We start from the raw sequence: 21,634 nt of genomic DNA, 5'->3' as shown, positions 1-21,634 counted from the left end.
GTTTGAAAAACGGTTAAAAACGCATTTCTACAATAATGAATTAGCTGGAGTTTTACTGAACTTAGTCAGATAGTTATTTGTTTGGTATGTGTTGTTGTGATATAATTAGTTTGTTTTTCACAATATATTGTGCCCCGCCTTACCCGACAGCTTATTTACTTATTTTCGGAAGGCAATTGTATAAATTATTCAGACCAAAAAAATATATGATACCAAACTATTCGTAAATATCTAATACCAAAATTTAATTAAGATATAACTTAGTACATTAATAAAAGGTGAACCACTAGGTTTTCCTTTGCAAAATTCTAAGTCAAACTAATTACTCAATGTCTTTCTATTTAGACAGATTGTAATTTATAAGAAAATTAAAAATAAATTAAATATTCATTGTATCTCAATTAAATTTATGTCATACATAAAGCTGTTGATATTTTTTATCGTTGCTTATTTCTAGAGGTAAACGAAAATTCGGCGGATGCAGCAAAACTCATGAGCGAAGTAAATAAGCTTGTGAAAAACTTAGAGGGACTGAACAATACACTCACGAAGGCGGATACATGTCAACGCATTAAAAATTTAAAACGGAAAAGCCCGGTAAATATAGCATCACATTCTTTGCATACCTATTATTCATCTTCAAATCACACATTTCACTAAACCTTATAGATATAATGTTCAAGTTTTTCTGAATACTTATCATTATTCATGATTTTTTTTTTTTTTTTGAGTACAAACCACTAGTTTTCCAAAAAATTATTTAGTTTAGTTTTTTATTTTTAAATATATTACTTTTTACATTTTGCAGATATGGAATGTCTCCTTCTTCAAAAAACAAACGATTTTTCAAAGATATTTACAGCTTTTAAGTACAATAATAGTAAAAAGATTTTTTTTTTAATTTTATAATAATAATTAAATAGTTATTATAATAAATAAACAGGTTAATTTTTAATAGTTCCTGGAATTATTTGTGAATAAAAATATAGATTTTTATAAAATTGAGGCTTTCAGAAAAGTAAAATAATATTATAAATAAATAAATTAACAATAGAGCAAACATCTATATTTTTTTCAGAATAAAGCTATTGAACATAAAGAAAATTGCACACAAGACGAATCTTGTCAATCAAAAATAGTTCAATTTTGTGATTGCTCACAAATTGCTGTACCTAATGAAAGTGATGAAAGTGACGAGGTAAGTTTTCTTGTATGAATGATTTCTTGATTTCCACACTATTTTCATTCGAACATATATTTTATTTATAGAATTACTATAAGCATTGCCATAAGTCAACGTTAATAAATAATTAAATATGTTTTAACTATATTGTAAAATAAAAACAAACATCATGATTTATTTCATGATAATTAGTTTAGATTATTTGAATTTGCGCCACATAAAATCAGAAATTTTAATAAACATGTTTTGCCATGTCATCACCAATTTAATTTATTATTTTGTGATTAAATTAATTAATTTTGCATATTTTTAACTTTCCGTAGGGTAAGTTATTGCAATCGTCCAAAAATCGAAATTGAAAATTTTTACATTTTTTTCACGTTTTGAAGGTTTCTGAACATTCTGGCATACCTCAGAAAAAATGTGTATGTATGCATGGATACAATTTTTTGTACACGTTTTCGGACGCACGGATCAACCAATTTGAATGGTTCAAAAAAAAATTCGATTCCTATTGATAGGGAGATGTGCTGATTAGTTTTTGGCAAAGGCCGATCCAGCTATTTCGAAGATACGAAGCAAAGAGTGCAGAAAATAAAAATTAAGTTTTTGAGAGAACAGAGCATCCGATTTGAATGCTCTAAAATCAATTCGTAATCACGGGGAGAAGTTTTTGGCAAAGCCGTTTCAGAGATACCGAGCCAAATGTGTAAAAAATTGCAGTTTTTGATAGAACTAAGCAATTTGACGAAACAAATGATTTTGGGGGATTTTTTTTTATTTCTAAAATTTTTTTCTTGAATATTGAAAATGATTCGAATTTTATTTTATTTCTAGCTAAAGTTGTAAGGCTCAATTATATACTTTAAATAAATAATTTCACCTTTGCACTTCAGTTTATACGATTCTTATAAATATTATACAAAACAATTTTAAATTGATGAAATTGATTAATTTTGTTCATTTACTTTTCCATAACCTCATAATAAACTAATTAAAAACATTTAAAAATCCTCGAATTTCGTTACGTTACGGGAAGTCCCAGCAATTTGCCTTAAGGCCACAAGGTCATACACCACTAGTTAGGATTATGAAGGTTTCTCGTATATTTTCTAATTATTAACATAGTACGTTGATGTATGTAATGCTATATTAAATGCATTTTATGTAAAAAAAATCACAATAAAATTATAATGTTACTTTTCTACCTTATATCCATGTGCTATATTTTATTAGAGTGAAGCGTATTGCATTGATATCAGAGAATCAAATTTATCGCAAGAACTATTGGAAGGCACTGTTATTTTGAGCCGTCTGGAAGCCACTTATATGGATTTGGTAAGTGCTTATCTACTACTAATTAGATTTTTAAGAGTTGGGTTTTCTAATGATTGTGTGGCTTTAAATAGAGAATTTATGATATGACTCTATTCTCATGATGATGTTCTATATTTAAAATTTTATGGTCGAGTAACGATATTACAATATCCAGCATACTAACTGAGATATTCGGTCAAGGCAAAACGTCCGATGCGTTTAGTTCGTTTATTTTAAATGCCTAGGAAATATTTAAGAGATTGATTGGATACATATTAGATTAGAATAGTTTGAGTTCGAAGTATGTTATTGTTAACTCGGGTTTATACAAAGATTCAAATTCTAAATATTTAGATTAAGAAAAAATAATAATTGATGTGTAGTTTGTCTTTTTTATAATGCTCATATAACTGTGTTAAAATTACTCAATCATAATGCATTGTTAACCTCCCGAAGGCCAGTAAAACCAATTTGCTAATGTCATGTTTTCTCAAGTCAGTCAAAAACGATTTTTTTATTTTTGTAATTTACAGCAATTAGGACTATTATAAGATCTATAAGTGAAGACCTCTGCTTATTACTAAAAACCACGTTGTTAGTAGGCAATCCATTGATTTTTTTACTCTCTCTGAGATATAGTTCAGTTTTATACTAAAGATTATTAGAATGCAGCTTAATGGTCGTTTTTCTAACTGGGATACTGCAGCAATGCCGGGAAAGGGCTTTTTTTACCTGAATCATGTTACTGTCTACATTCACAATTGAAAATTGTTGACACTACTGCTTGACAACAGACTGCTCGAAGTCGAATAGAACCCGGGACCTCTGATTCAGATTTAGTTGTTACAGCAACTTACCTACGAGCGAGTCCAACAAAAATGAATGAAATGAAAAATCGTTTGGAAAAATGTTTGTGTGTTTTTGTTTTTATATATAGATCGAAAGAAATGCATTACGCATGCTAGGTCTAAATCTTTTGTTTGGGTATGTTGGCTTAATAATAATACCAACTGAAACCTCCGCTATTCTCTTGTGTTTTTTTCAAAAAAGGTTAAACTTTTTTTTTATTTTACGTAGCAAACTAATTACATTCATCTACTTTTACAGATAATCTGATATGACAGCGAGTGAAGAATAGCTATCTTGCAAAAGCATCTTCTGTAATTATAACATTAAATTTTACGTGATTTGATGTAATAAATCATTGCAGTTCCTTCTCTTAAGTCGCTTTGGTGATAAAGGCTTGAGCAGGTCACACGTAGTTGATTTGGATGTCGGCTTAGCCGAGTCTTGTATCTGATGCATAAATGGTTATTTTCTTTATTCACAGTTAGAATACTAAGGTCTTGAAGTATTAGCCAGTTTGGTACATATTTTTGGGCGTTCACGATCCGTTTCAAAATTGTGCTCTGGAACCTTTCTAGAATTTCCATGTTTGATTTACTAGCCGCACCCCATAGTTGTAGACCGTAGGACCATATTAGTTTAATGTTTGTCTTGTATATTAGGAGCTCATTTTCAGACGAAACTTGTAAATTCCAGCCCATTAACCAATTAAGGGGTCGTTCATTAATCACGTGAGGTTTTTAGGGGAAGGGCGGATTTGACAAAAAATTACGAATATCACGTGGGGAGGGAGGGGTATAGTGAGATATCACGTGTATTTATTTTTTAACTGTTTTAAATGTTTTAAAAAAAACAAACATTTTCAAAAAAAATCAAAAATTTTACAGTTTTATCACGTAACTAAAAATACACGTAATGTTTGGTTGGGGAGGGGGGTTCAAAAATCCTTAAAAACTAGCTCACGTGATTAATGGACGCCCTCTAAATTGCTTATGTGTCAGTTCGAGATAAAGGGCTAAATTGATTGCAAAATTTTAGAAGCTATTAGATGAAACTCTATAAAAATTCACGATTTTTTTTTATGCAAAACGATCGGCCGAGTCGTTTCTTTAGAATTAGCTACACCGATTATATAAATTTTGAATTCGTTCGAAAGATATCAGCTGGCAATTCTGCTGAATAGTAATTCTTGAAATAAGTTCTGACGATTTCGATTAAACTTTGAGTAATGATAAATCATGGTTGTCCTAAAATCTTCAGCGAACTTTCTAAAATATTATAACTCTTCGAAAAGTGTTTTGATTATAAAAATTCACCAATGTTTGGAGTAATTGGCTTTGTCACAGTTTTAAAGTCGTCACAATTTTGAAAGTTGCTAAATCCCAATTCTTATCAAGGGTCGATTTCACACGTATTAGGAAGTTTTTGCAACCTAGTCACCAGTCACCTAGCTTTTGATGAATTGAGTATGAACTACTAGTTCTTAAATCGCTCTCAGCATTGTCAACGTTTTCTGTTTTTAGTTCTGTATGACTTATTCTGATAAATCTCATAATCCAATGCTAAAGGAACATAAATCGGGTAATTATTTCTCACATACGAGCGTATCGTTAATTACGGACAGTCTTCGAGACTAATTGCATGGTCGTGTGCATTTTCTGCGGCATCTTTGAAAACACCAATGGGAATGGGCGACTCGTTTCTAGAAATAGATTTAGGACGGTGCGACTCGATGCAATGCGGTGATGATCTAATAATAAACGCGAAATTTCTGAGCACCGTGGTGTCTACTGCGCCACTGTACGACGAATTATTTCATATATATAATAGAGGTAAACAGTGAATGACCTCATGTACATTTTGTAATAATCCTAAATTATTTATGGATTCAAAAAAGAATTAAATAAATACATATTTTTCAAAGAATTTGTACGCACTGGGATGGGAAATCACATGCCTTTGGCGTCGAATGACAAATTAATCATCAGCTTCGTTGAAATTAAATGTGATTTACTATATAACTTAATAATTAAATTTATTTCAAAACAAATCAATTGACATAATTTATTTCGAAATGATTTATTTAAATTATTTGAATTGAAATCGGGAATTTCAATAAATGATTTCAACCATTTTATCATAAATTCGATTTACCATTTCATGATTAAATTAATAAATTGATGTTTTTCTTATTGTAAACTGTCTCGTTATATTTTCTAATTATTAACGTAGTGGTATATATAAACTTTTCATGCACATTTAATTAATTTACATCAAATCTCATTCAAAATATGATCAATTAAAGTTTTCGATCCAGATTCGACATTTTTATGTTGGCATATATTAATTTTAAGGCTCGAATATAAATTACAGTCCGAAATATATTATGATATCTTAAATTTAGTATCAATTTTTCTCATATTTTTTATATTACTTTTCATTTAACTGGCACAAGAATATAATATAATTTAAGATATTTAATTCAAAGAAAAAGTATCAAATTTTTATTCTACACATTTTTGCAATATCAAAATATTACATTAGATCAGATCAGAATATTATACAAGATTGTTTAATATTTCAGAAAACTAAAAATGATTCAGCAAGATAATATAAAGATAATAGTGAAATGTTCTCGACAATGAATCTCCACATATTATTGTCATCGAACTTAATTGACAGATTATATGCACTTAAAATTTGTTTTGATTTTCTTTGCCAAGTATTCAAAATGCAATGTTTTGGCACATGATATATGATAGCAATAGATGTTTACATTTTAAATAAGAAATACCGGAACACAAATTAGAAGAGTCTTATATAATATATTTTAATTTTCGATTAGCTAGAATATTCAGGATTATTATGATTTTATGTATAATAATAATAATTAAATTAAATTAAACTACCACGAGTTCAAATTAATTAATTAACAAACACGTTAATGAAAGCTAGAATCTTACACAATCATATGGTAAACAAATCTGAAAAAAAACGTAAAATCAATCATATATAATGTTGCCATTGACTTTAATAACTTTTATGACAGAATTATTAGTGGTCTGCTAGCTTTGATCACAAGACAATTAAAAGATCAAACAAAAATTGTGCTAAAATATACATAAAACAATGATATATACGTAAAACTAGACTTGAGATAGTGTAGATATTATGTAATTTAGTATATGGCTAATGTACTAGCTTATAAAGCCAATAAATCATATATAAAAAAAAAATTGTGCTTACATCTTTGATAAATTATCCTTAAATCATTCTTAATAACTGATTGCAAAATGTAAAAAATGTAATATTTTGTCGAAAGAAGTCATTTTATTCCTTAAAGTAGTATAAATTATTTTGCACTAGATTACTGGTAAGATTTTACTATTCAGAAATATCATGTTAGTTTCTCATCTTATCATATTGTTATCATAGGGATGGTGTTTTAATGGTAATATTAGCATTTATATTTTATTGTAATTAAATCTAAATTTCAACCAAATTTAACTCATCGATATCAGGAGATAAACGGCAATGTTTCAAAATCTATAAGAAAAGTATTTTATTTCGTTATTGGTTTTTTTAATAGTGAGCTCTGTTTACAGGACCTTAATTAAAAATATAATTTTTAAGTACACGTTAGTTAATTATTTTATAAGTTGTATTGGTAATTTCAAATTTGACTTAACAGTATATAACTGTTATAAAAGCTTAGACATGGGTGGGGTAATAAGGACCAACTAAACATAATAAAAAATAAATAAAATAGAAAATTAAGTTAAAAAGCAAGTTTACAAAAGATAAATTATATAAATATTATTAAATTCTAAATTTGCTGATGAATATTTTTGACGAAATACCTGATCATCTTTGTTATGTTATCTTTGGAAAAAATGTACCCATGAAATTTATATTTTGGATTTGTTAAATAATGTAGCTAATACTTCGCAAAATCTCTTTGAAATCAAAAATAAAACATTGCCCCCTGGCCGTCCTAATTTATCCCATCTTGTGGGCTAAAAAGGATCAGGTGACAAATTTATGAAAAAAAACAAATTGCTTCATAGGTGGGAGTTTTACTGAACATAGTCAGATAGTTGTTTGTTTGATATGTTGATATGTTGTATTTGTCGTCATGTAATTGGTTAGGTTTTCACCATATAAATGCTCAAATTCAAATTGGATCTTTGTACCCCTAACTATACTGATTTAATATAATATTTAAATTAGCTGACTGAAGTGATTCAATAAAAATTCGAAAGAAATATATTATTATATATACTATAATTATTTCTGTATCATTTATGTGTTATTGTCTTTTGAGAAATATATTAGCCTGCTTTTTCCTTACAATTGACCGGCACTGCATCCGCGTATCTCGATAGGAAGCAAAAGCAAGGAAGCCTCAAAGAGGATGCTGACAGTCTGAGTTTAAACTCACATGTAACCGCAGTAAATTACGCTATTAGTGTTTTTCTCATTTTTCATACAAAATAACCTGTAACCGTTACTGTAACCAGTTAAATAAGCTAACATCAAAAAATTTAAAGAGATTTAAAAGTAAATATTTACTCGTTTTCCGTCGTTTGTTTAACTTAGAAAGATGTGTTGAATAATAAACAAGCATTAGTGATTCAAGTTGTTTAAGACCGTGGTGTTTATTTGGAATGATTTGTTTTTATGGGAAATCGTTTAATTGAAAAAACATTTTAAATTGTTTTAACTATATAATTTATTTTTACACGGTTATATTCTAGTTTAATTGGAATAATATGTTTTGATATTTTTAAAAATAATATCATATTATATATTTTAATATGATATAAGCTCAGTGAAACAGATTTAAAACTATATTTTTGTGTGTGATTAAAATGTTATTATCAATCAAATAAGTATATTCAAAGGAATTATAATGGTTGAGAAATCCGAATCGTACGATTCAGCTATAGAGGTAGGTGCAAAAATAGATATAATTCAAATCTCAGCATTGTTACATTAAAGCAAATTAAATTAATTAGTATATCATATTTATAGTAGTAATTTTGTAATTTATATCGATGCATTACCTTGAGCAGAATCATTCTTTTTTACTTATTTTATAAAAAATGTTTTGATTTTTGAAAATGGTTGAACGTTGACATTCTAGCTATATATGCATTATATCGTGTATTTTCATTATTGATTATTAGACATCGTTATAATAAATTCACTGTCTAAACAACTAACTAGTTTAAACATATTTTTTTCATAATTTATTCTAAAACTTGTATCTATAAGTAATTGTAAACCTATAAATCAATAGTAAAGCAGGTTCGAAAATTCCCCAATATTATTAACCCAATTATTAGCAGAAAATATTCAATTGTGTACTAAAAAAAGATACCTTTCATTGGTAAACCTAAAGATGTTCACTCATAGAAGAGAGTTGTTATTAATAAATTGTATTAATATAATTATGAACAGGTATTTAATATATAGATATGCATAATAATTTCACAGATCTTAGATTTTACAATTACTTTACGATTATATTATAAATGAATTAATCGATTGAACCTCAACTATTATTTATTAAAACTTTTGTAATATGATTAAATTTCAACTATTATAAATGCTTGTATCAATAAGCGTAGGGCGTGGCTTAAAGGTCCGCGGGAAAAAAGGTTCATCGATATCTCAAAAAGCAGTAAAATTAAGAATATTGAATGTAGAGAAAAAAGGATGTAAACCAGCCATCAAACTCAAAATGCTCATAAAATTTATATTTGACATTGGTTGAATAATGTAGCTATTATTTCGTAAAATTCCTTCAAAATTATAATAAGACATTGGACTTTTTTACGCTCTGGCTGTCCCAGTTAACCCTACTTATGGCGTAAAAAGGACCAGGTTACAAATTTTACAAGTTTTGAAAAATAGAAAAATAACACATTTCTACGTAATGAATTGACTGTGAATTTTACTGAACATAATCAGATAGTCCACGATGTTTGTTTGATACATGTTTTTGTTGTAACGTAATTAGTTTGGTTTTCACAATATAATTACTTAAAGTTAAATTAGACCTTTATGTCCCGCTTTACCCTAGTCATTGAATTAATATAAAACATAAATAAAATTGGCATAATTAACTAACAAACAAACTCTCTAGTTTTCAAAATTACTTATAAAAACAAACCTTTATTTTCTATGCATATATAAATTTGACTGCAAAAAAATGAGCCAAGATAAATCTATCAATTTGTCTAATAATTATGCTTTTATATTACCTCTTCTAGTAATTTTCTATTACATACCATAAACAGCATTTCTGGTATGTACAAAAGGTGTTTATAATTTAACAATTATTTATATTTTTAACTTCCCGTAGGGCAAGTTATAGTAATCGCAAAAAAATCGAAAATGAAAATTTTTATATATCTTTACGTTTCAAAGGTTTCTGAACATTTTGGCATACCTTAGAAAAAATGGATGTATGTGTGTGTGTGTGTGTGTGTGTGTATGTATGTATGTATGTATGTATGTATGTATGTATGTATGTATGTGCGTGTGTGTATGTATGTGCGGATACAAATTTTCGTCGACGATTTCGGGAACACGGATCAACCGATTTGAATAATTCAAAAAACATTCGATTCGTATTGATAAGGAGACGTGCTGATTAGTTTTTGGCGAAGGCAGGTCTAGCCGTTCCGAAGATACGGGGCAAAAAGTGCCGAAAACGGTAACTCAGTTTTTAAGAGAACGGAGCGTCCGATTTGAATAATTCAAAAAACATTTCACTTGTATTGACAAGGTGAAGAATCGATAAAATTTTCATGAAGGTAGGTCTAGCGGTTTCGGAGATATGGAGGAAAAAGTAAAAAAATGAGCCATTTGGCGGTCAAAAATGATCATTAGACATATGCACATCAAATTATCAGATATTTTATAGAGATTTTAACAATAAGTATACATTTTGTTAACATTTCTATGGGTTCCGTACCAATGCTTATGCGTTAGACAGCGACGCGGCGCTTACGCGCTTTATATTTTGTCCCTATGCAGTTAAAGCAGTACGATTGCTTTCAAAAAAATTTCAGATCTTCTACAATATGTCAAAATACAGAAAAAAAAATTTTTTTTCAAAAAAAAAATGTTTTTTTAAAAAAAAATTTTTTTTTTCAAAGAAAAGTTATTTTTTGTCCAATTTATAGTTTCTCAAAAATCTTATTCTTTCAAAGTAATTTTTTTTCAAAAATATTAATTGTTTTTAAAAAAATAATAATTTTTGGTACGGGAAGTTCCAGCAATTTGCCTTAAGGCACGATGCCTTAATTGCCTTAAGACAGAATTCCACTTACAGCTAGTTTATATTTTTCTTATAGTTGAATCGGACCCAAAGTTCTTCTGATGAAGATATTGAAACACTATGTGATGGCGACTCTGAAGATTTATGTGATATGAAGTGTGGACGATTCTTCGAAAATAAAAAAATGGTATGCTATATAGGGTGTCCCAGAACTTAACGTCAAACTGAAACAAGATGATGGCATTGACCTTAACTGAAATAATTTAGAAATAAAAATTATCTCACGTCGTTTGGAAATTTTGAGCTTTTAAGTACAACCTAAAACTTTGGTGAAATAATAACCATTTTTTGGTTTTTGTGGTTGATGTTTATTATTTTGATTATTTAAACTTTGGAACCGTAACCTTGAATAAAAATTCTGGGATCATTATCAAAAATAATAACACAATTGCACTAAGGTTTTGAGAAATAAGACTTTTTGTTGAACTATGAACTTAATAGTATTAAAAAAGGTAAACTTTGAGAGACCCTCCTTCAAAAAAATGTACAACAGTTAGTGTGTTGGCAAGTCTCATAAAAAGTTAGCGCATTTATTCAGGATTATAAAATATCGGTTCATTTTATTATTGAAAAAGCTAGAGTTAAAAAATAAAAACCTAAAAATAACACTTTGTGAAGCATTTCGCTCACAAATGTTTCTAACTCGGACATTGAATCTAGTGCGTGCAAAATACATTTGAACTGATTGTTACTAAAATGCACTAGTAAAAATCATGTCATTTTTAGCATCTAGGTTCAATAATTTATTTTTGACTGCCGATAGTACATCAATAGTTATTTTAAAGAAACTTATACAGACTTTGGGATGAATTAATTGATTTAAATTAATTTATTATTAAGATTAATTTGAATAAAAATATTGCTTTAACTTTGTTGTTCATGCGCAATTTATTAAGACTCCATAGAATTTTCTTGATTGTTAATGTTTTTGGATCAAAAATTGGATTTTCTACATTTTATTTATATCAAGATGCAAAGGGAATAAATCATTTGATTAATGAAATAATTGGTTTCACCTTTATTACTTTTATACACTTATTATTACTTTTATTTAATTCAATGAAATTTTTTTCATTATATAAAATTTTTTTTGATGATTGGAAGTTTTATAATGTAATTTTTTTCAAGGTGCAAAGGGTTAATCAAGGATATTTTTTATATAAAAAAACAAATTTTAAACTCATCAGTAAAAAAATATCAGATTCAAACAACGAACACAAATCTCTACATTCAGTAAATAATTTTAATTGAATTCTAAATTTACATTAAAAAAAATATATTAAAATTTGCTATAAGTAATAAAGTAAATGCATAAATGCAAGTGTTATCTATGTAAAGAGCAAATATTGTTTATTTTATTCCTGATTTGCAGGCACAACACAAAGAGAAAAATATAACTCTGGAAATGGAAACAGCACAAACGAATTTAGAAGAAATCCAGTTGTTGAAAAAACTATATGAAGATGTTCTAAATGATCGACAGGATCGACAAAATGAGGTCGTTTACATTTCCTGTTTTAATACTTTTAATATGATAGTGCGTTTTGATAAACTATGTATGCCCATAATGTGATATATTTTGCATCGTTATAATGCATGAAAGATATCATATAGGGCAAAATATATCTACTATCTGACTACATTTAATTAAACTCCTTGATAATTCATCAATAAAGAAATGTGTTTTTTGCGATTTTTCAATAACTATTTATTTAATTTATCTCTTATGAACTTGATTTACTTTTTTAATTACTTATTTTTTATTATTTTTACTTTTGCCAATTGATCTCTTTGAACTCCACCCACATGTAAGCTTTTATAAAGGTTATTTAAAAATACTGTTTAATCTAACTTAAAATTAACAATACATCTTATAAAACAATTAAATAACGTATACCTAAAATTATTAATAAAAAATAACGTACCCCAAAAATTATTAATAATTGAGGTCTCGTAAGCTAAACAACAGTGCTCACAACCAAAAAAACTAACAAAGAAAGAAAATACGTTTGTTATAGATTTTCAAGCTGGGCCTTTTATCTCCTAATAGTGAAGATGCTTAAATTGAAGCTAAGGCTAATTACACATATTTTTCCTTCTTTCAAATATTGTTGTTGACAATTTCTTAACTTAACTTAACTTGTTTTTGAGTTATCACTGTCAGTGGTGCATCTTTTTATTCTGCATATATATACATATTTATTAATATCGACTTGATTGATAAATACATCATTCAAAAGCTTTTTTCTTATAATATAAATTAGCTCTAATAGATACATCACTGGGGGTATCTACTAATTTATAATCAACTATTTTACCACATGCTTATCAGCATTTTCTGCTATAAAACAATTAAAAAGCTTTACAAAAAATTATCAAATTTCTATAAATTTTGTAATAAGAAAAAAAAATTTTGATAAAATTGAATTTCATTTTATTATTATATTGCCGAACATCATTTTTACTAACATTCATATACTTTGTCTTTTGAAAGAGTTATCCTTTGTCATAATAGTAAAACCAAAATTGTTAATAAAGTCAAAAATAATAAAACTGTTATTTTAACACAGACAACGTATCATACGGAATTGATTAAAAAGGGAATACATAGCAAAACGAATAATAATAAAGATAAATATTAAAGATTTAATGTTGAATTTATTTATTATTTATTATTATTATGTATCAATATTCATTCAAAGTGATAAATTTCGTAGAAAGGTATTATTGTTTAGAAAGTTTGATATTAAATTGCATCTACTCTGATTATTTTTACAGATAGACAATTTAAAAGGAGCATTAGAGCTTAATAAGGGCACAATTGAACAACTGGAACAAGCAGTGCAGTTTTCTGATAAAATAGCTCAAAAATTTAGAGAACAGGTACATTTGATAATTCAAATACAATTAAATATATGGTTTAAAAACTGTTTAATTTTCAAAACATTTGTTACAGACAGACAATAAACGTTATTTATTGTATTATTATAATTTTTTATAATTCATATTGAAATTTTTATTTTCTAATGCCTGACATAGAATTGTGTGATTTTACGTAATGTATATTGTGTTTATTAAATTAAAAAAATTATTTATTTCATTGCAGTTACAAAAGCAAATTGCATCTACTTTGTGTCTACAGGAGAGTTTGAAAAGCTCTAATTTCGAACTAAATGAATTAAGAGCAAATACAACAAAAGACGCACAAGAAGTAAGTGAAAATGAAAAAAATAAAAAAAATGTTATACAAATTTATTTACAATTTGTTTTAAAAATATTTCATTTTCAGTAATGATATTTATTTGGATTAATTTGCCTTTGTTTTAATTTTTGGAAGTGAACTATATTTATAAAATAATTTACTCAAATAATTAAAAATTTAAGTGTAGTCTTACGTCGAACCTAAATATAATGATGCAAATATCTATGAACAATATAGATTTATTAAAATTCCGGAGTATAATACATAAAAAAAATAAAAAAGTGAACTTTTACCTAAAAGTTCTGTGATGTGCGTATCTTTCGAAATCTTAAATAGCTTTTGAGAAAGCTTTTTTGAAATTTGTCCAGATGCATGGTGTCTGAAGAGTAATAAAATAATTAATTTGCTGGTAACTAAAAACTTTTACATTTATTATGTTTTATAGATTGATAAAAATAGCATATTAGTTAGTCAATTAAAAGCTCAAATATCAGTGTTAGAAGAACAGTTCATGGAGGCTTTCAATGAGGTAAGACATTATTTGTTGCTTCATAAGAATATATTAACAAAATTGAAAACAGTCACAAGTAAAATTGATAATGTTTGTTAATATGTTCTTAATATTCAACAATAACTTGAATTTTCGCTGGAATACATAATAATTACAAATATGATTTTAGAATGTTTCGCAAAGAAGGTATTTAGAACTTTGTCGAGACGCAAATTTAGAACTAAGAAGACAAATAGTAAATTCACAACAAGATGTTGGAATTCTTGAGGCCCAATTACGGAGCTGTCAAGACAGAATAAAGGTGTACGATGTGAGTATTAATTTAATAATTATTTTGGATTATTGCTACTAAACATTACGCACATATATAGAAAAAAAAATCAACATTAATATAGAATGGGCTGGTGGAACATTTTCTAAATTGATTATCGTCTACCCTAGTAGAAACGAATCGTGGCGCAATATTGTACTTTTTATGGGCTCTATATTGTTTACCAATATTGCTATAATATTATTCTGTTAACATTTTCCCATATAAATCCAATATTAAAAACAATATAGGCCCCATACAAAACCAATATTGATAAACAATATTAAAATCCCATTCAAAACTAATATAAGCCCAATATTGAAAACCAATATAAGATTAATATAAATAAACAATATTTACCCTACATAAAAAACCAATATAATCTCAATATAAATAAACAATATTTACCCCAAATTCAAAATTATTATTTAACCCGCATTTAAAAATATTATTTAGTTTATATAGAAAAACAGTATTTAACTCATTGATAATAAAAGTTTATTTATTCTAAATGAATACATACATTTTTAAATAGTTTATGTATTGAATCTTAACAATTTTATTAACAATTTACACATTATTTTATGATAATAAGATATAGAACAATCAAAATATTTTCAGTCATTATAATAATTTGGAGGATCTTAATGGTAAATCATAATCTCATCTTTGTTAATCCTATCGCCTTAATTGTCTATTTATAAGTATTTTAATTAGTGATGGAAATTCTTATATTATTTGGATATCTTCACACATTTTTTAACATTTTCTTGCATTCGATCACGATTACACCTGAAATAAGATAAAATATATTAATATTTTATAGCAATACTTCTGGAATATATTGATTTTATAAACTCATCATAAATTCAATTACTTAGCTTTTAATAAAAAAACATTTCTGGCATTGTAGTTTATTGAAAACAACTATTTTCTAGAACTCGATCACAGTTAAATCTGAAATAATTAAAAATACAGTAAATATAAAATTTTAACATTAATTTAAAACAGTACAGTTATAATTTTAAATTAAAACAAAAAACTGTTGATGGAAATACTAATATCAAATATTCAAAAGCGATAATAAATTATTGAAAAGTCTGCATTTAATAAGTTTGTTAATATTTTTATTACCTTTTATCAAATCCATTTTTGCTATGCGATAGTTTTTATATTACAGCTGATTTTACATCCATTTCAATTTAGTCAATCTAGAATATATAAAATACATTATTGTTTACTAAATATGTATGTTGTTTATATAATATAAGTAATGAATATACTTACGTACCTTAAACATAAAACTCAAAATTATGTTAATTAACCGCTTGATTTTATTTATAAACTGTTCACAAAATATGTTTTTAGCCAATTATCATTTGATATCATAGATCATTTTATTTTTCACTAAATATTCACATTTTTCCAGACTTACTATATATTAGGGATATATTTTAATATTATAATAATTTCTAAATTCAACAAGAATTGCTAAATGCACTGCGTAACGAATTTCATACTATTGAAAAATGCGAGGTTCTGCACTTTGTTCGATGGTGATGCAGTAGACTTAGAGCATTGTTAATCAAAGGGCGGTTCTAACATATTTTCATGTATTTTTATGTTTTTGTATCATTTTATGTTACAAAGTATACGCTCATTAATTTGTCGTTATTAGTTTATTCAGTGTAGTAGTCAGTAAAATATATCCATAACTCCCTTTTCATTCATTTCAATATGAGAGAGTTAGTAAATTGCATAATCAGTGAAACGTTACTTAGAAAATATTCAAAACAAAATTAATAAAATTGCTATTAATTATCAATATATCAAATATGTTTACATTTAGAAAATTTTTAATGTTTATATTTATTATTAATTTTTTTTGCTGAATTATATTAAATAAATTTTATCTTCACAAAACATAATAATATTTCACTTATTTTATTCTACGTTATGGGCTTATGGATTCTTTCCTTCTTCAAGAAGTAACCAACAAGCATTTTTTATAATCACACTATTTACTATGTACACAGTAATAAATTTAAAGAAGACTTCTTTTGCCTTTAAATTAATTTTTTAATTAAACTTTTACTCTTAAATAACATTAATGTAAATAATAAACTGGTATAGTAATATAAATAATAATTGCTATTAAAAATGCAAGAATATATAATTAAAACAAAAGTGCAATGATATAATATTAGTTCATAAAATACGTATAAAATAAGTTCGGCCATAACTGACATATAGTTAGGTAGTCGTCAAGATTCTAGACTCTAGAAACACCGAGGACGAAGGACAACGAATCGTACGAAGGACCGTACACGAAGCGAGATAGCCTTATACAAATATCGGTTATATGAAAGAAAGAAGAGACATTCTCAAAAACCAGATGTTCATACATAGCCATATACATGTTGATAGTGCAATTTCAGAATATTTTTATTCTATAGGAATAAATATAAAACGTCTATATTTATAAATATAAATCGATATATTAACAGATTTTACAGATGATAATAGATTTAAATAATATTAATACATACCAAACAAGAAAAAACAAATTTAAGCAAGTCATGTGACTAACTACAAAATTTCATTATTTAACATTTATTTTATTCGAAGTTTTGATTTTTTTTTTATCAAACATTTTGTTTAATTTTTCTTTCTCAGTGCGGTACATACTGACATTATTTAAGTTTGTTAATTATTCTGGTACTTTTGTACTACTATAATCTTGTATAATTTTTGTTTTGTTTACTGAATGATGACATACTTACAATGTCGTTAAATAATATAGTTAATAAATAAATACAATATAGTTAAATTATTTATTGCTTTTTTAACTTCCCCTAGGATATTTAGGGGAATAAATGAGACTAAAATCGAAAATGAAGATTTTTGCATATCTTCACGTTTAATAATGGATTTAATTAATTTAGCTTTAATAAATTAATTCTGATCAAAAATATGTTTTTTAAGAGTCGCCATTGATGTTTTTGGTGCTAATTGATGATTTAAAATTGATTATTTTCTTGACCAATGTTAATGTTACTTATTTCCCAAGTTCGATAATAAAGAAAAAATAAATGTGAACATAATATTTACAATTTATATTGAATTCATATAAAATTTATATCAAACTGTTAATTGCAATCGAGCTGATCAATGATTAGCTATGTATTAGCTAAGATATTATCAATGAGGTAAATTCTGTTTTTTATATGAATTAAATAATATTTTTAAATGTGGATTAAATAATAATTTTGAATTTCGGGTAAATATTGTTTATTTATATTAATCTTATACTGATTTTCAATATTGAGCTTATATTAGTTTTGAATGGGATTTTAATATTGTTTATTAATATATTATATGGAGCCCATATTGGTTTTAATATTGACACTTACACAAAGGCATTAATGTAAAAAAATGTATCAAACTATTAATTACGATCGAGCATATGACCTTTTAAAAGCTTTAATCGTGTTTTTGGTGATAATCAATTATTTAAAGTTAATTTTTTTCGTAACCCTTATAAAGACCACATATTTCCCAAGTTCAATAATACTGAAGAAACGAATCGTGGTTGCCCAGAAAAAAATGCATAACCCCCACATTTGAAATTTATATTTAATTTATAAGAAAAATGTATCAAACTATTAATTGCGATCGAGCATATGACTTTTTAAAAGCTTTAATCATGATTTTGGTGCTAACTAATTATTTAAAATTAATTTTTTTCGTAACCCTTATAAAGACCACATATTTCCCAAGTTCGATAATACTAAAGAAACGAATCGTGGTTGCCCAGAAAAAAATGCATAATCCCCACATTTAAAATTTATATTGAATTTAAAAGAAATATGTATCAGACTATTAATTGCGATCGAGCATATGTCTTTTTAAAAGCTTTAATCATGATTTTTGTGCTAATTAATTATTTAAAGTTAATTTTTTTCGTGACCCTTATAAATACCATGTATTTCCCAAGTTCGATAATACTGAAGAAACAAATCGTGGTTGCCCAGAAAAAAAATGCATAACCCTCACATTTAAAATTTATATTGAATTTAAAAGAAATATGTATCAAACTATTAATTGCGATCGAGCATATGACTTTTTAAAAGCTTTAATCATGATTTTGGTGCTAATTAATTATTTAAAGTTAATTTTTTTTCGTAACCCTTATAATGACCACATATTTCCCAAGTTCGATAATACTGAAGAAACGAATCGTGGTTGCCCAGAAAAAAAATGCATAACCCCCACATTTGAAATTTATATTTAATTTATAAGAAATATGTATCAAACTATTAATTGCGATTGAGCATATGACTTTTTAAAAGCTTTAATCTTGATTTTGGTGCTAATTAATTATTAAAAGTTAATTTTTTTCGTGACCCTTATAAATACCATGTATTTCCCAAGTTCGATAATACTGGAGAAACGAATCTTGGTCGCCCAGAAAAAAAATGCATGAAACCCACATTTCAAAATTATGTATAATTTGTGTAAATATAAAATTAGAGGCGTAAATCAGATGGGAAACATGTTTATTATTTGTAATAAACCATATAAAACACTTTTCCGATGAATTTTCCAAATTTTCCATAATTTTGAAAACAAATATTGTCCGGTCCATCTAAAGACAAGATTCGAATATTGCGCCACGATATTTTACCCCTCTAGCCACGATACATTTCTACTAGGGTAATTTCACTCTATAAATCATGCTATACTATTTTGACTTAAGATCTTTAATATACATTATTCATACTAATTGGTAGCTTTTTAATTTATTGAGAAGCGGCTATTCTAGAAGGACAATCATTAAATTTATATAAAATATCTGACAATGAATTGATTCGATTACCACATGCCTGGCACAACCGTTTTTCGAACAACTTAATATAGATATAATCTAAAAATATTTATTTAAAATCTTTATTATCTTTCCATCGAACAATTCAATTAAAACATTTTGAGTTTTAATAAGTATATTTTTGAACTTTAGAATATAGATTTAATGAGTAACCTCAAATTATTAACATAACACTTCAATGAAATTTAACTTCTAATGTTTGTTTCATACAAAGTTCATATTATAGAAATCAATCAAAAACTTGAATTGAACAAGTGCTAATGAAAACTTCCGTATTATTGCTATATTACACGTAAGTGTGACCTACTTTTATTTAAGGTGTTGTAGCCTATTCTATGGATATTTTTATTTTGTAAATGTTAGATCTTTCTGCGAATTATAGTTTTAAATTTCAAATTAAATACAGTTTTTGAAAGGAAAAACCTGATGATGGAATGTATCTCATGATGGTAGTTCCGAAAGGTCGTAATTAAACATCTTCAAAAAACAAATTGTTTGTTATTTATTAAATTTATTGTTCGGAAAAGAAACATATATCAATTTATTGAAAAAATCCAGGACTTGTGTATTAAAATATAAATATAAATATATATATATATATATATATATATATATATATAAGAAGAAATGTGCCGGTTTTACCAGCAATTAAAAGTTATTGTAGATTTCATCATTTAGGAATTCATATAGATTTTATTCATTTATATTTTCATATTTATACAGACCGTGCGAATCAATTGGCTAGTAGAGTTATGAAAATTATCAACTTAGGGTGCATTTTTTACAGAGATAACTAAATATCTATATCAAGTGATGAATATTGAATTGATTTTAACAATCCACATTGTATGTTAATAGCATAAAAAATAATAAGTTTGAACCAATATATAAATATAAAAATATTATATTATATTGTGAAACATATTTAATATGCAAATTATACCAATCATATGATTAAATTGATTGATTTTTGAACATCGCTTATTTCTGCCTATTGGCCTATATTTCCAAAGCCTACTACAAGTGGCATTCATATCTAAATTTACAGATACATGTGTATTTTCTAATATAGAGTACTAGGTTGGTGTCTGTTCGAATATATGCAGATAAAATATGTTAGGTGAGAACTATAATCAGACATGCGATATTCAGCTATACATAGAAACAATATTGAGGAATCGGAGAACATCTCAAATATATTTAAATAGATATATACATAGTTTAAATTTCAACCCTTATTTTTGGGTATTTGCACGGGCCATCAGAATTAATTTTAGAGGTGTGGTTTCTTCAGCAAAGCATCTTATTTTGTTCTCTAGTACCAGAAAATTATATGTGCCTAAGCGACTTTTTTGATCCATACAAATCGACCCGCTCTAAGATATGTATATATAGAGTAGGGCGGGGCACAAAGATCCGATTTGACTTTGAGCAATTATATTGTGAAAATCAAATCGCAATTACATCATTTCAAATACCATATATCAAACAAATAACTATCTGACTATATTAGAAAGGAGTAAAACACCCAGCTGATTTATCATTGTAGAAATATGTTTTTTTACCTGATCCTCCTTACCCCATAGGCGGGGTTAAATGACACAGCCAACAGGTAAACAGATCCAATGTCTTATTTTCAATTTTGAAGAAATTTTATGAAATAATAACAAGATTACTAACTTTATTAACTATTAACTATCTATAACCATACTTTTCATACTTTTGTTATACTTTTGTTATAGATTTTTGAAAATTGCCATTTATCTCCTAATAACAAAGTCGTTCATGGTAATGGAAAGTTATACATTTTTTCCCTCTACTTTCAAATATTGTTGTTAAGAAATTCTTAACTTTAATAGTTTTATAGATATCGCTGGTAGACCTTTGTACCCGCGAATCTTCAAGCCCCGCTCTACCCTATATTTATATATATATATATATATATATATATATATATATATATATGTATGTGTGTGTGTTTGGTTTATGTGTTTGCGTGTTTGCGTGTGTAGGTGTAATGTACCTT

The 21,634-nt window shown here is 26.6% G+C and overlaps 1 protein-coding gene across 1 annotated transcript in view; it reads left to right on the top strand.

Moving 5' to 3' along the window:
- LOC113388065 (centromere-associated protein E-like) overlaps positions 1-21,634 on the top strand; it is a 55,263-nt gene that overhangs the window by 17,468 nt on the left and 16,161 nt on the right. The window contains exons 26-34 of the mRNA XM_026625475.1: positions 458-597; positions 1,079-1,198; positions 2,420-2,521; positions 10,714-10,824; positions 12,070-12,195; positions 13,476-13,580; positions 13,804-13,908; positions 14,345-14,428; positions 14,580-14,720. Of these exons, the coding sequence (XP_026481260.1) occupies positions 458-597; positions 1,079-1,198; positions 2,420-2,521; positions 10,714-10,824; positions 12,070-12,195; positions 13,476-13,580; positions 13,804-13,908; positions 14,345-14,428; positions 14,580-14,720 (1,034 nt within the window). The remainder of the gene's footprint in view (positions 1-457; positions 598-1,078; positions 1,199-2,419; positions 2,522-10,713; positions 10,825-12,069; positions 12,196-13,475; positions 13,581-13,803; positions 13,909-14,344; positions 14,429-14,579; positions 14,721-21,634) is intronic.

Source organism: Ctenocephalides felis, unplaced genomic scaffold (genome assembly GCF_003426905.1).
Source record: "Ctenocephalides felis isolate EL2017-DRISC unplaced genomic scaffold, ASM342690v1 CF-g0.4_SCAFFOLD_03572, whole genome shotgun sequence".
Lineage (NCBI taxonomy): Eukaryota > Metazoa > Arthropoda > Insecta > Siphonaptera > Pulicidae > Ctenocephalides > Ctenocephalides felis.
This window is presented reverse-complemented; position numbering and strand designations above follow the sequence as displayed.